This window comes from Salmo salar, chromosome ssa18 (genome assembly GCF_905237065.1).
Source record: "Salmo salar chromosome ssa18, Ssal_v3.1, whole genome shotgun sequence".
NCBI classification, from domain to species: Eukaryota; Metazoa; Chordata; class Actinopteri; order Salmoniformes; family Salmonidae; genus Salmo; species Salmo salar.
The window spans coordinates 33015341-33028997 of NC_059459.1; the positions used below are offsets into that span (position 1 = coordinate 33015341).

General features: G+C 48.0%; 1 protein-coding gene across 2 annotated transcripts in view; it reads left to right on the forward strand.

Annotated features, from left to right (window-relative positions):
- The window catches only part of LOC106560274 (lysosomal cobalamin transport escort protein LMBD1), a 311650-nt gene that overhangs the window by 220524 nt on the left and 77469 nt on the right, over positions 1–13657 (forward strand). For both annotated transcript variants that reach the window (XM_045701048.1, XM_045701049.1), the window contains one exon: positions 3593–3659. In XM_045701048.1, coding sequence (XP_045557004.1) covers positions 3593–3659 — 67 coding nt within the window. The remainder of the gene's footprint in view (positions 1–3592; positions 3660–13657) is intronic.

A 13657-nucleotide genomic window follows, 5' to 3' on the forward strand; every position in this document is an offset into this window, starting at 1 on the left:
AGAGCATGGCCAAGATGTTAAAATGTTCATAGATTACCAGCAGGGTCAAATAATAATAATCACAGTGGTTGTCGAGGGTGCAACAGGTCAGCACCTCAGGAGTAAATGTCAGTTGGCTTTTCATAGCGAATCATTCAGAGTATCTCTACCGCTCCTGCTGTCTCTAGAGAGTTGAAAACAGCAGGTCTGGATCAGGTAGCACGTCCGGGGAACAGGTCAGGGTTCCATAGCCGCAGGCAGAACAGTTGAATCTGGAGCAGCAGCACTACCAGGTGGACTGGGGACAGCAAGGAGTCATCAGGCCAGGGAATCCTGAGGCATGGTCCTAGGGCTCAGGTCCTCAGAGTGAGAGAATTAGAGAGAGCGTACTTAAATTCACACAGGACACCGGATAAGACAGGAGAAATACTCCAGATATAATAGACTGACCCTAGCCCCCCGACACATAAACTACTGCAGCATAAATACTGGAGGCTGAGACAGGAGGGGTCGGGAGACTCTGTGGCCCCGTACGACGATACACCCAGACAGGGCCAAACAGGCAGGATATAACCTCACCCACTTTGCCAAAGCACAGCCCCCACACCACTAGAGGGATATCTTCAACCACCAACGTACCATCCTGAGACAAGGCCGAGAATAGTCCACAAAGATCTCCGCCACGGCACAACCCAAGGGGGGGCGCCAACCCGGACAGGAAGATCACGTCCGTGACTCAACCCACTCAAGTGACGCATCCCTGCTAGGGACGGCATGGAAGAGCACCAGTAAGCCAGTGACTCAGCCCCTGTAATAGGGTTAGAGGCAGAGAATCCCAGTGGAGAGAGGGGAACCGTCCAGGCAGAGACAGCAAGGAGCTGTTCGTTGCTCCAGTGCCTTTCCGTTCACCTTCACACTCCTGGGCCAGACTACACTCAATCATAGGACCTCCTGAAGAGATGAGTCTTCAATAAAGACTTAAAGGTTGAGACCGAGTCTGCTTCTCTCACATGGGTAGGCAAGCCATTCCATAAAAATGCAGCTCTGTAGGAGAAAGCCCTGCCTCCAGCTGTTTGCTTAGAAATTCTAGGGACAGTAAGGAGGCCTGCGTCTTGTGACCGTAGCGTACGTGTAGGTATGTACGGCAGGACCAAATCGGAAAGATGGGTAGGAGCAATATGTATGAGTATGAGGGGACCTCTGAGGGGGTGTGGGGTGTATGAGGGGACCTCGGAGGGGGTGGGGGTGTGTTTGGGGGATCTGGGGAGCGGTTGGGGTGTCTGGGGAGGGGTTGGGGGTGTCTGGGGAGGGTGTGTGTGTGGGGGAGGGGTGGGGTTGAGAGTGTCTGGGGAGGAGGTGGGTGTGTGTGTGGGGGGGTGGGAGGGTCTGGGGGAGGTGGGTGTGTGTGGGGGGGGGAGGGAGAGGTCATATCTTGTGTAAAAAAGAAAGTCATTAATAATGTTGGAACTCTAAGGAAAGATATTTTAATGAGCGTAAATCCACATCACACACACACCAATACTGTTCACCCCTATACCCAGCCTCATTCATCATCTCTCTCTGTCCTTAATACCATCGTCACCTTCTGATCCATTGGAGCAGGGAATCAGGGGATTTATAACTTGAGCCTTGCTCAAACATTCTTCCATTTAGGTTTCACTGTCAATTTGGGTGGATTAAATCCAAAAAACTCTGAAGGAGTGAGGGTTCCATCCTCTTGAATCCTCCTGAAGGAGTGAGGGCTCCAGCCTCCTGAATCCTCCTGAAGGAGTGAGGGTTCCATCCTCCTGAATCCTCCTGAAGGAGTGAGGGTTCCATCCTCCTGAAGGAGTGAGGGTTCCATCCTCCTGAATCCTCCTGAAGGAGTGAGGGTTCCATCCTCCTGAAGGAGTCAGGGTTACATTCTCCTGAATCCTCCTGAAGGAGTGAGGGTTCCATCCTCCTGAATCCTCCTAAAGGAGTGAGGGTTACATTCTCCTGAATCCTCCTGAGTGAGTGAGGGTTCCATCCTCCTGAATCCTTCTGAAGGAGTGAGGGTTCCATCCTCCTGAAGGAGTCAGGGTTACATTCTCCTGAATCCTCCTGAAGGAGTGAGGGTTCCATCCTCCTGAATCCTCCTAAAGGAGTGAGGGTTACATTCTCCTGAATCCTCCTGAGTGAGTGAGGGTTCCATGCTCCTGAATCCTCCTGAAGGAGTGAGGGTTCCATCCTCGTGAATCCTCCTGAAGGAGTGAGGGTTCCATCCTCCTGAATCCTTCTGAAGGAGTGAGGGTTCCATCCTCCTGAAGGAGTCAGGGTTACATTCTCCTGAATCCTCCTGAAGGAGTGAGGGTTCCATCCTCCTGAATCCTCCTAAAGGAGTGAGGGTTACATTCTCCTGAATCCTCCTGAGTGAGTGAGGGTTCCATGCTCCTGAATCCTCCTGAAGGAGTGAGGGTTCCATCCTCGTGAATCCTCCTGAAGGAGTGAGGGTTCCATCCTCCTGAATCCTTCTGAAGCAGTGAGGGTTCCATTCTCCTGAATCCTCCTGAAGGAGTGAGGGTTCCATCCTCCTCAATCCTCCTAAAGGAGTGAGGGTTCCATCCTCCTGAATCCTCCTGAAGGAGTGAGGGTTCCATCCTCCTGAAGGAGTGAGGGTTCCATCCTCCTGAATCCTTCAGAAGGAGTGAGGGTTCCTGAATCCTTCAGAAGGAGTGAGGGTTCCATCCTCCTGAATCCTCCTGAAGGAGTGAGGGTTTCATCCTCCTGAATCCTTCTGAAGGAGTGAGGGTTCCATTCTCCTGAATCCTTCTGAAGGAGTGAGGGTTTCATCCTCCTGAATCCTTCTGAAGGAGTGATGGTTCCATTCTCCTGAATCCTCCTGAAGGAGTGATGTTTGGTTAAATCCTTCTAAATTTAAGGATATAATGTATAGCAATGACAGTGAAATGTATTTCGATCTGGTAAACGGCTGCCATTCCTTTTTATTTGAATCTCTCTATTGCTCCAGTTCTTTGTTTCTCCTTCATAATGGTTATGTCCTGCTGTTGAAGGTTGTATTGCCTGGAGTATTGGCCAATTGTCATGGACATAAACTTGGCTTTGTTTCATGATTGGTGGAAGGATAAAGATGTGCTTTTAAATGTAAATGGCAGCACAACAAAATATGATAACGAACAGCTATTGTATTAGCTACATTAGCTGCGTTAGTGCATTAGCTACATTAGTCGCCTTAGCCTCACTCATTAGCTACATTAGTGCATTAGCTGCCTTAGCCTCATTAGCTACATTTGCTACATTAGTGCATTAACTACATTAGCTGCCTTAGCCTCATTAGCTACATTAGCCTCATTAGCCACATTAGCCACATTAGCTACATTAGCTGCCTTAGCCTCATTGGCCGCATTAGCCTCAATAGCCGCATTAGCTGCCTTAGCTACACACCTTGGTGGAACACGATGATGACCATACATGTTTTATTTTCTGGATTGCAGTTGAGTTGAATGGAAAACTGTGTACGCTTAGTTAGTTTAAGTGCACATCCGTCATATTATAGCAAACAAACAGTACTGGATACTTTGTTTGCTATGGAGAAGAGAAACATGCCTCTTTTTGTGTGTGTGTGTTTGATCAGAGCCCGATGCCACCAGGGAATAATACCACTTGGACTACCAAGACCTGCGATGCCGACGCACCTCAAGGTAAGACTGCCAGCTACACACACCATGTACACTGACACACACACACGAAGACTATCTCTAGCAGTACAGCAAGATGCTATATTTTTCACATACGTAGAGACCTACCAGTCCATCAGAGGAAAGAAGACCCGAGATAAAGAAGGAAGCATGTAATATATAATAAACACATTAGAATATATGATCAATGTTTAATATCTCACAAAAGGGCTACGTCCCAAATGGCACCCTATTCCCTATTTAGTGCACTACTTTCTACCATGGGCCTTGGTCAAAAGTATTGCACTAAATAAGGACTGGGGTGGCATTTTGGACACAGACAAAGAGATGGTGTAGAGGCCAGTTATCCTCATGCCCAACAGTGGTACACAAGACCTTCTTCGGTATCATTCATTATTCAACCAGGATGAATTCATATCAAGGACAAGCATTTACTGATGGATTACATGGCCTCCTAGCCTCCTCAACAGTTACTACGGTGAAGTCAGGCATGCAGACACGAACGGGAATATGCATCATTCCTTTTCCAGCGAGCTGGATCACATGCATTTATTCATCCTGCCTAATGCTCGAGGCAGAGCGGGCCTGTCTTAGATAGTGTATGTTTCCCAAATGGCACCCTATTCCTTATGTAGTGCACTACATTAGACAGAGAGCCCTATCAAAAGTAGTGCACTATATAGGGCAGGGGTATTCAACTCTTACCCTACGAGGTCCGGAGCCTGTGGGGTTTTCTGTTCTACCTGATAATGAATTGCACCCACCTGGTGTCCCAGGTCTAAATCAGTCCCTGATTAGAGGGGAATCACCCACCTGGTGTCCCAGGTCCAAATCAGTCCCTGATTAGAGGGGAATCACCCACCTGGTGTCCCAGGTCCAAATCAGTCCCTGATTAGAGGGGAATCACCCACCTGGTGTCCCAAGTCTAAATCAGTCCCTGATTAGAGGGGAATCACCCACCTGGTGTCCCAAGTCTAAATCAGTCCCTGATTAGAGGGGAATCACCCACCTGGTGTCCCAAGTCTAAATCAGTCCCTGATTAGAGGGGAATCACCCGTCTAAATCAGTCCCTGATTAGAGGGGAACAATGAAAAAACTCAGTGGAACTGGCTTGGAGGTCCAGAGTTGAGTTATATATAGGGAATATGATTCCATTTGGGAGGTAGCCTCTGAGAGGGAGATGTTTAGAGGACAGGAGGAGTGTATAGAGATTCACCAAGAACATTGTCAGGCCGGGTTACCATGGAGAGGAAGGTGTTGAAATCTAATGAGGCGAGGAATGGACTGAAATGTGAGTGTGTTGCGGGGTGGGGGGGCATTGCACTTTGACTGGAAGAGGGAAATGTGTTTTCCACGTTTGAGAGGAAGTGCTCAGGGACGAAGGTGGCTCAGAGAGATGTGGAGATACAGTACTTCAGAGAAGTTGGAATTGTAATGTTTACCGCTGTCAGACACCTCTTCACTCAAAATCCAAAATGCATGTGTAGACCATATCACTGTATTTGTGTATCAGCAGTTGACTGTTTTTAGTCAATACAAAATAAACCCCCATCAGAGAGGCTGAAAGGAAAGAAGCTCTGAGCTGGTGCAGGTGGCTCACAGGGTGAGAGGTGGGATACAGTGGTCTAGTGGAGTTGAAGTCGTGGCTATTGTTAACCCACACTGGGTGGGTTGCACCAACTGAAATTAGAATGATTTTAGATTAGAGCTAATGTAGATTTTGTAAATGTTGCCCATCTAATACATTTTGCAGCTCCTAGCATAACACGTGTATAGACCACATCACTGTATTAGTTTACCAGCAGTTTGGAAGACATACAGTTCCTGTGTCTAGTCAATGTAAAATCAACCACCAACAAACATACCAGTCGGCTGTTGTTTTTGTTATTTTGCGACCTCTGATATATTAGCTTGTGCATAATGAAAACAACAAGTAATTAGAATGTTAAAATTCAAAAGCCAAAAGCAAACGAGTAATTAACTACAAAGTGTGTGTGTGTTTGTGTCATTGAGGTCAATCTAGTGTATCATGTGACAGAGTAATTAGCTAATAGAATAGTGACCAGACTTACAGAGCCTTCAGGAAGTATTCACTCCCCTTGATTTTTCCCACATTTTGTTGTTACAGCCTGAATTTAAAATGGATTACATTTAGAGTTTGTGTCTTTGGCCTACACACAATACTCCATAATGTCAAAGAAGAATGATGTTGAATTAAAATGAAAAGCTGAAATGTCTTGAGTCAAGAAGGATTCAACCCCATTGTTCTGGCAAGCCTAAATTTGTTAAGGAGTGAAAATGTGCTTCACGTGTCGCATAATACACCCAGTCACTACAAAGATACAGACGTCCTTCCTAACTCAGTTGCCTGAGAGGAAGGAAACGTGTTGTCCTTTTGGCTCAAGACATCCAGAGGAGGGCACTCATATGTAGCTCTGGAATTATAATTAAACTGAGTTGGGAATATGTAGCTACTGTCAATATGTCAGTGAACGAGAGAGAGGCAACCAAGCTTTCATAATGTATTGAAGACAGTTCTTCTCTCAGTGAACCAACGAGAGAGAGAGAGGCAACCAAGCTTTCATAAGGTATTGAAGACAGTTCTTCTCTCAGTGAACCAACGAGAGAGAGAGAGAGGCAACCAAGCTTTCATAAGGTATTGAAGACAGTTCTTCTCTCAGTGAACCAACGAGAGAGAGAGAGGCAACCAAGCTTTCATAATGTATTGAAGACAGTTCTTCTCTCAGCACAAGGAACAGTTGTCATGATTTAAGTGAAGGCTACATAAAGGAGTTGATGAGTCTAATTGGTTGAAGTTTCCTGTTTATTTCAACCACTTCAGCACCAATGAATGAAAGGCATTTACATATCTTTATCACACACCCTCTAATCAGGATACAGATCGTATATTACATGAGAGAGAGAGAGAGATCGTCTTAAGTATTGGCCACAGAGGCAGCACAGAACATGCATATATCCCTTGTTAGTGAGGAATATAGTATTTGAATCTTGGACCCAGTTTGACTTGTTAGTGAATACAGTATCATGTGACTCTTGGACCCAGTTTGACTTGTTAGTGAATACAGTATCATGTGACTCATGGACCCAGTTTGACTTGTTAGTGAATACAGTATCATATGACTTGGACCCAGTTTGACATGTTAGTGAATACAGTATCATGTGACTTGGACCCAGTTTGACTTGTTAGTGAATACAGTATCATGTGACTCTTGGACCCAGTTTGACTTGTTAGTGAATACAGTATCATGTGACTCTTGGACCCAGTTTGACTTGTTAGTGAATACAGTATCATGTGACTCTTGGACCCAGTTTGACTTGTTAGTGAATACAGTATCATGTGAATTTTGGATCCAGTTTGGGCTTCCTGTCTCTCACAATGAAGCATCAATCTGCTGCACAGAAGTTGCTCTGCGGGGTTACCACAAATCAATCTTTCTCCAGTCGACTTCACAGTTTAAACCGACGCTATTTTTCACCCTCCGCTTGCCAGATATCACAGCCTCCCAATCTGTTTGTGTGGGTTTGGCCTTTTCCCATCTGTGGTCACACTCTGTAACCATCCCTCCCTCGCCGCCCACCAGCAGTATCTGGATAAAGCTACACACACACACACACACACACACACACACACACACACACACACACACACACACACACACACACACACACACACACACACACACACACACACACACACACACACACACACACACACAAAATGTGGAGACAAAAAAAGAGACCATAGCAACACAATGCAATCTGTTAGCAAAGTGTTCTGTAGCACTGCCCAGTAGCAGCTGGCTAGGCTGGCTCCACATCAGGTTATGTACTGTAGCAGCAGCTGGCTCCACATCAGGTTATGTACTGTAGTAGCAGCTGGCTCCACATCATGTTATGTACTGTAGTAGCAGCTGGCTCCACATCAGGTTATGTACTGTAGCAGCAGCTGGCTCCACATCAGGTTATGTACTGTAGCAGCAGCTGGCTCCACATCAGGTTATGTACTGTAGCAGCAGCTGGCTAGTCTGGCTCCACATCAGGTTATGTACTGTAGCAGCAGCTGGCTCCACATCATGTTATGTACTGTAGCAGCAGCTGGCTCCACATCAGGTTATGTACTGTAGCAGCAGCTGGCTCCACATCAGGTCATGTACTGTAGTAGCAGCTGGCTCCACATCAGGTTATGTACTGTAGAAGCAGCTGGCTCCACATCAGGTTATGTACTGTAGTAGCAGCTGGCTCCACATCATGTTATGTACTGTAGTAGCAGCTGGCTCCACATCAGGTTATGTACTGTAGTAGCAGCTGGCTCCACATCATGTTATGTACTGTAGCAGCAGCTGGCTCCACATCAGGTTATGTACTGTAGCAGCAGCTGGCTCCACATCAGGTTATGTACTGTAGTAGCAGCTGGCTGCACATCAGGTTATGTACTGTAGCAGCAGCTGGCTCCACATCAGGTTATGTACTGTAGTAGCAGCTGGCTCCACATCAGGTTATGTACTGTAGCAGCAGCTGGCTCCACATCAGGTTATGTACTGTAGCAGCAGCTGGCTCCACATCAGGTTATGTACTGTAGTAGCAGCTGGCTCCACATCATGTTATGTACTGTAGTAGCAGCTGGCTCCACATCAGGTTATGTACTGTAGCAGCAGCTGGCTCCACATCAGGTTATGTACTGTAGCAGCAGCTGGCTCCACATCAGGTTATGTACTGTAGCAGCAGCTGGCTAGTCTGGCTCCACATCAGGTTATGTACTGTAGCAGCAGCTGGCTCCACATCATGTTATGTACTGTAGCAGCAGCTGGCTCCACATCAGGTTATGTACTGTAGCAGCAGCTGGCTCCACATCAGGTCATGTACTGTAGTAGCAGCTGGCTCCACATCAGGTTATGTACTGTAGCAGCAGCTGGCTCCACATCAGGTTATGTACTGTAGTAGCAGCTGGCTCCACATCATGTTATGTACTGTAGTAGCAGCTGGCTCCACATCAGGTTATGTACTGTAGTAGCAGCTGGCTCCACATCATGTTATGTACTGTAGCAGCAGCTGGCTCCACATCAGGTTATGTACTGTAGCAGCAGCTGGCTCCACATCAGGTTATGTACTGTAGTAGCAGCTGGCTGCACATCAGGTTATGTACTGTAGCAGCAGCTGGCTCCACATCAGGTTATGTACTGTAGTAGCAGCTGGCTCCACATCAGGTTATGTACTGTAGTAGCAGCTGGCTCCACATCAGGTTATGTACTGTAGCAGCAGCTGGCTCCACATCAGGTTATGTACTGTAGCAGCAGCTGGCTCCACATCAGGTTATGTACTGTAGCAGCAGCTGGCTCCACATCAGGTTATGTACTGTAGTAGCAGCTGGCTCCACATCAGGTTATGTACTGTAGCAGCAGCTGGCTTCACATCAGGTCATGTACTGTAGTAGCAGCTGGCTCCACATCAGGTTATGTACTGTAGTAGCAGCTGGCTCCACATCAGGTTATGTACTGTAGTAGCAGCTGGCTCCACATCAGGTTATGTACTGTAGCAGCAGCTGGCTCCACATCAGGTTATGTACTGTAGTAGCAGCTGGCTCCACATCAGGTTATGTACTGTAGTAGCAGCTGTCTCCACATCAGGTTATGTACTGTAGCAGCAGCTGGCTCCACATCAGGTTATGTACTGTAGTGCTCCTAATGCTATGGGAGATGTTAGTGCCTCACTATGAAGCTATAGACATTGGCGCTACTGAAAGCTAGCAGACTGTTCCGTTACCAACGTCAAACTCATGTTTGTCTATTCAATGTATGTATTTTATGCTAATTTTACACTCTGGCTAAGAGGAAGACTTTACAGGGGGAGCAGTATTTGTGGCCATATTGAGACATGTTTGCGTGATGTTATAGAAACATTTTGTAGTGTTTTCACAGTCCAGTAAGCTGTTGAATGGCAGCTTGGTTGAGACAGGTGGTTGTGAGGAGGAGGTGGGTATTCAGACATGTTATTTGATCAACACACGGTAGCGTTTGCAAACTATATTAAACTATGGGATGACAACTTGCTCTATCCTGGATTGGGATTTGTGAGGAGGATGTGTGTGAGGACATGTATGAGGCTGTGTGTGAGGACATATATGAGGCTGTGTGTGTGTTTGTATGTGTGAGGTGCTACAGTATAAAACCTTTTTGACTACCTCCAGCTAAATTGGTTGCAGAGAGCAAACACTATAAGCCCTGGATGTTGACCAAGCCAGTGGAGATGCACAGGGCAGACAGAGGAGATCATTCTCAGGGTTCAGCTCTTAGAAATGGCATTGCTCTTAGCTAAGAAGCATTTGAAAATAACCAACATTTTAACGGAACATGTCCATCCAACTTGGCTTATGTAACATTTTCAGCTACTTAGGAGGGAATGTGTAGCCTCTAAGTGCATCAGAGCATGGTACTTGAAATACAGCTTACAGTTTGAAGCACGTTATTAACCCAACGGGGCTAACAAATGGATTGAAATAATGTGAAAATAATGTGGAAAGTGTTTTAGCTGGAGAAATAGTGAGGTGTGGATTGAGGGGACAGTGAAAGCCAGTGGCTGATGGGACAGTGAAAGCCAGTGGCTGATGGGACAGTGAAAGCCAGTGGCTGAGGGGGACAGTGAAAGCCAGTGGCTGAGGGGGACAGTGAAAGCCAGTGGCTGAGGGGGACAGTGACAGCCAGTGGCTGAGGGGTACAGTGAAAGCCAGTGGCTGAGGGGGACAGTGGAAGCCAGTGGCTGAGGGGGGCAGTGAAAGCCAGTGGCTGATGGGACAGTGGAAGCCAGTGGCTGAGGGGGACAGTGAAAGCCGGTGGCTGAGGGGGACAGTGAAAGCCGGTGGCTGAGGGGGACAGTGGAAGCCGGTGGCTGAGGGGGATAGTGGAAGCCGGTGGCTGAGGGGGATGGTGAAAGCCAGTGGCTGAGGGGGAAAGTGAAAGCCAGTGGCTGAGGGGGATAGTGAAAGCCAGTGGCTGAGGGGGATAGTGAAAGCCAGTGGCTGAGGGGGATAGTGAAAGCCAGTGGCTGAGGGGGGATGGTGAAAGCCAGTGGCTGAGGGGGAGAGTGAAAGCCAGTGGCTGAGGGGGATGGTGAAAGCCAGTGGCTGAGGGGGATGGTGAAAGCCAGTGGCTGAGGGGGAGAGTGAAAGCCAATGGCTGAGGAGACGGTGAAAGCCAGTGGCTGAGGGGGATGGTGAAAGCCAGTGGCTGAGGGGGATAGTGAAAGCCAGTGGCTGAGGGGGATAGTGGAAGCCAGTGGCTGAGGGGGACAGTGAAAGCCAGTGGCTGAGGGGGATAGTGGAAGCCAGTGGCTGAGGGGGATAGTGGAAGCCAGTGGCTGAGGGGGATAGTGAAAGCCAGTGGCTGAGGGGGATAGTGGAAGCCAGTGGCTGAGGTTGGATAGTGGAAGCCAGTGGCTGAGGGGGATAGTGGAAGCCAGTGGCTGAGGGGGATAGTGGAAGCCAGTGGCTGAGGTTGGATAGTGGAAGCCAGTGGCTGAGGGGGATAGTGGAAGCCAGTGGCTGAGGGGGTAGTGGAAGCCAGTGGCTGAGGTTGGATAGTGGAAGCCAGTGGCTGAGGTTGGATAGTGGAAGCCAGTGGCTGAGGGGGATAGTGAAAGCCAGTGGCTGAGGGGGATAGTGAAAGCCAGTGGCTGAGGGGGATAGTGAAAGCTAGTGGCTGAGGGGGATAGTGAAAGCCAGTGGCTGAGGGGGATAGTGAAAGCCAGTGGCTGAGGGGGAGAGTGAAAGCTAGTGGCTGAGGGGGATAGTGAAAGCCAGTGGCTGAGGGGGATAGTGAAAGCCAGTGGCTGAGGGGAATAGTGAAAGCCAGTGGCTGAGGGGGATAGTGAAAGCCAGTGGCTGAGGGGGATAGTGAAAGCCAGTGGCTGAGGGGGATAGTGAAAGCCAGTGGCTGAGGGGGAGAGTGAAAGCTAGTGGCTGAGGGGGAGAGTGAAAGCCAGTGGCTGAGGGGAATAGTGAAAGCCAGTGGCTGAGGGGGATAGTGAAAGCCAGTGGCTGAGGGGGATAGTGAAAGCCAGTGGCTGAGGGGGGCAGTGAAAGCCAGTGGCTGAGGGGGGTAGTGGAAGCCAGTGGCTGAGGGGGATAGTGAAAGCCAGTGGCTGAGGGGGAGAGTGAAAGCCAGTGGCTGAGGGGGATAGTGAAAGCCAGTGGCTGAGGGGGATAGTGAAAGCCAGTGGCTGAGGGGGATAGTGAAAGCCAGTGGCTGAGGGGGATAGTGGAAGAAGAGGATATGGAGCCCCTAGTTATCCTCAGAGCCATATAATTCTGTCTATAGAAGCAGTAAACATGCATGTATATTTATGGCTGTGGTTATCCCTGCCTGCCTTCCCTGTATGCCCACGTCCATTGCCCACTAGCTGTTCACCAGGGAGCATCTCCAATGTCAAGTTATTGAGACACTGCCAGGCTTTTATACAACGGAACTTGTACCGACTCCTCCGACCAGCCTATATGCTTTCAACACTAGCGAGCCAAGTGCAGCTGTACTGTGCTGGCCTGATTATGCATCCACCGTAGTGGTTTGAACCATGGTGGAAAGGACAATGTGAAACAGTAAGAGCCAACACAGTATGGTTTGGGTTGGCGCTGTAGTGTGAAAAGGGTATTACAGTACCAGCCTGGGCCTCTTTTGGCCGTCTCGCATAACAGCCGTTAGCACAACGGACTAGGAAGTGTCCAGCTGAGACAACACATGGGACTGGGAGAGACCGTCACTGCCCACCAGAAACGGACATGATGTTGCCACACTTCAAAGAGTAGGCCAGAGTCTGGTTGTCATTGGAAAGGGGAGAGATTTGAACACACCCCCTCTCCCTGTCAGTACCAGCCCTTTGCTCTGTAGAGTGTAGTGTACTGTGGGGGCACAGATCAATCCAAGCCTTTAAGAGCCGCAATGTGTCTTTTCCATGAAGGTGGCAGAGGAAGGGAGGGTTTAAATCACAGATTCATGTTGTCTCTTCCATGAACATGCATTTCCTTTGTGAGACTAATAGGTCTCCTTGACAAAGTGATGCAGGGGAAAGATGTCAACTAGAATTCAGCATCCACATCCAGCATTTTGTCTCAGATGTGTCCATGTCAATTATCTTTCATTATCAAGTCATTAGGTTCCACTCATCTCTTTTGAACACCATGATCAAACAACAATGAATGTTTGCTACTTCTCTCTCTGTTGAAAGCAGTTCCTCAAGACTGGGGACTAGCCACACTTCTATAATGACCTGTTACCTGCCTTCTGAACTGAGAAGTTCATTTCAATCATGTTTAGCTACAGAGGACCCGCTCAGCGAAGAAGAATGATTCTCTCTCTCTGTTTCGCTTTATTCAATTCAAAGGCTTTATTGGGAAACATGTTTACATTGCCAAAGCAAGTGAAATAGATAATAAACAAAAGTGAAATAAGCAATCAGTAATGAACAGTAAACATGGCTCTCTCCAGTCTCACAGTAATGGATAATATTATCATGTATCTCGGTCGCCACAGCGAGACACGAGCCCTACTGCCTATGCTTCTGCAAGATCAAGTGGGTTACCATGGCTACCACCCAGCAAGTTTTCCATGGTGAAACAGGGGGTGTTTCAATACATTCAGCTGCAAATCAAAATGACTGAGACATGAAATGCTTTCTGCTCTCTTCTCCCTTAGTGAGATTGGGGTTGACTGACTGTTGTACCTGAGTTTCCTACATGGTTCTGATGACTCAGTGTGTTAGTTAGAGCATGGTGCTTAGCTAGCAACACCAGGGTTAGAGCAAGATGCTTAATTAGCAACACCAGGGTTAGAGCACAGTGCTTAGCTAGCAACACCAGGGTTCGAGCACAGTGCTTAGCTAGCAACACCAGGGTTAGAGCAAGATGCTTAATTAGCAACACCAGGGTTAGAGCACAGTGCTTAGCTAGCAACACCAGGGTTAGAGCAAGATGCTTAATTAGCAACACCAGGGTT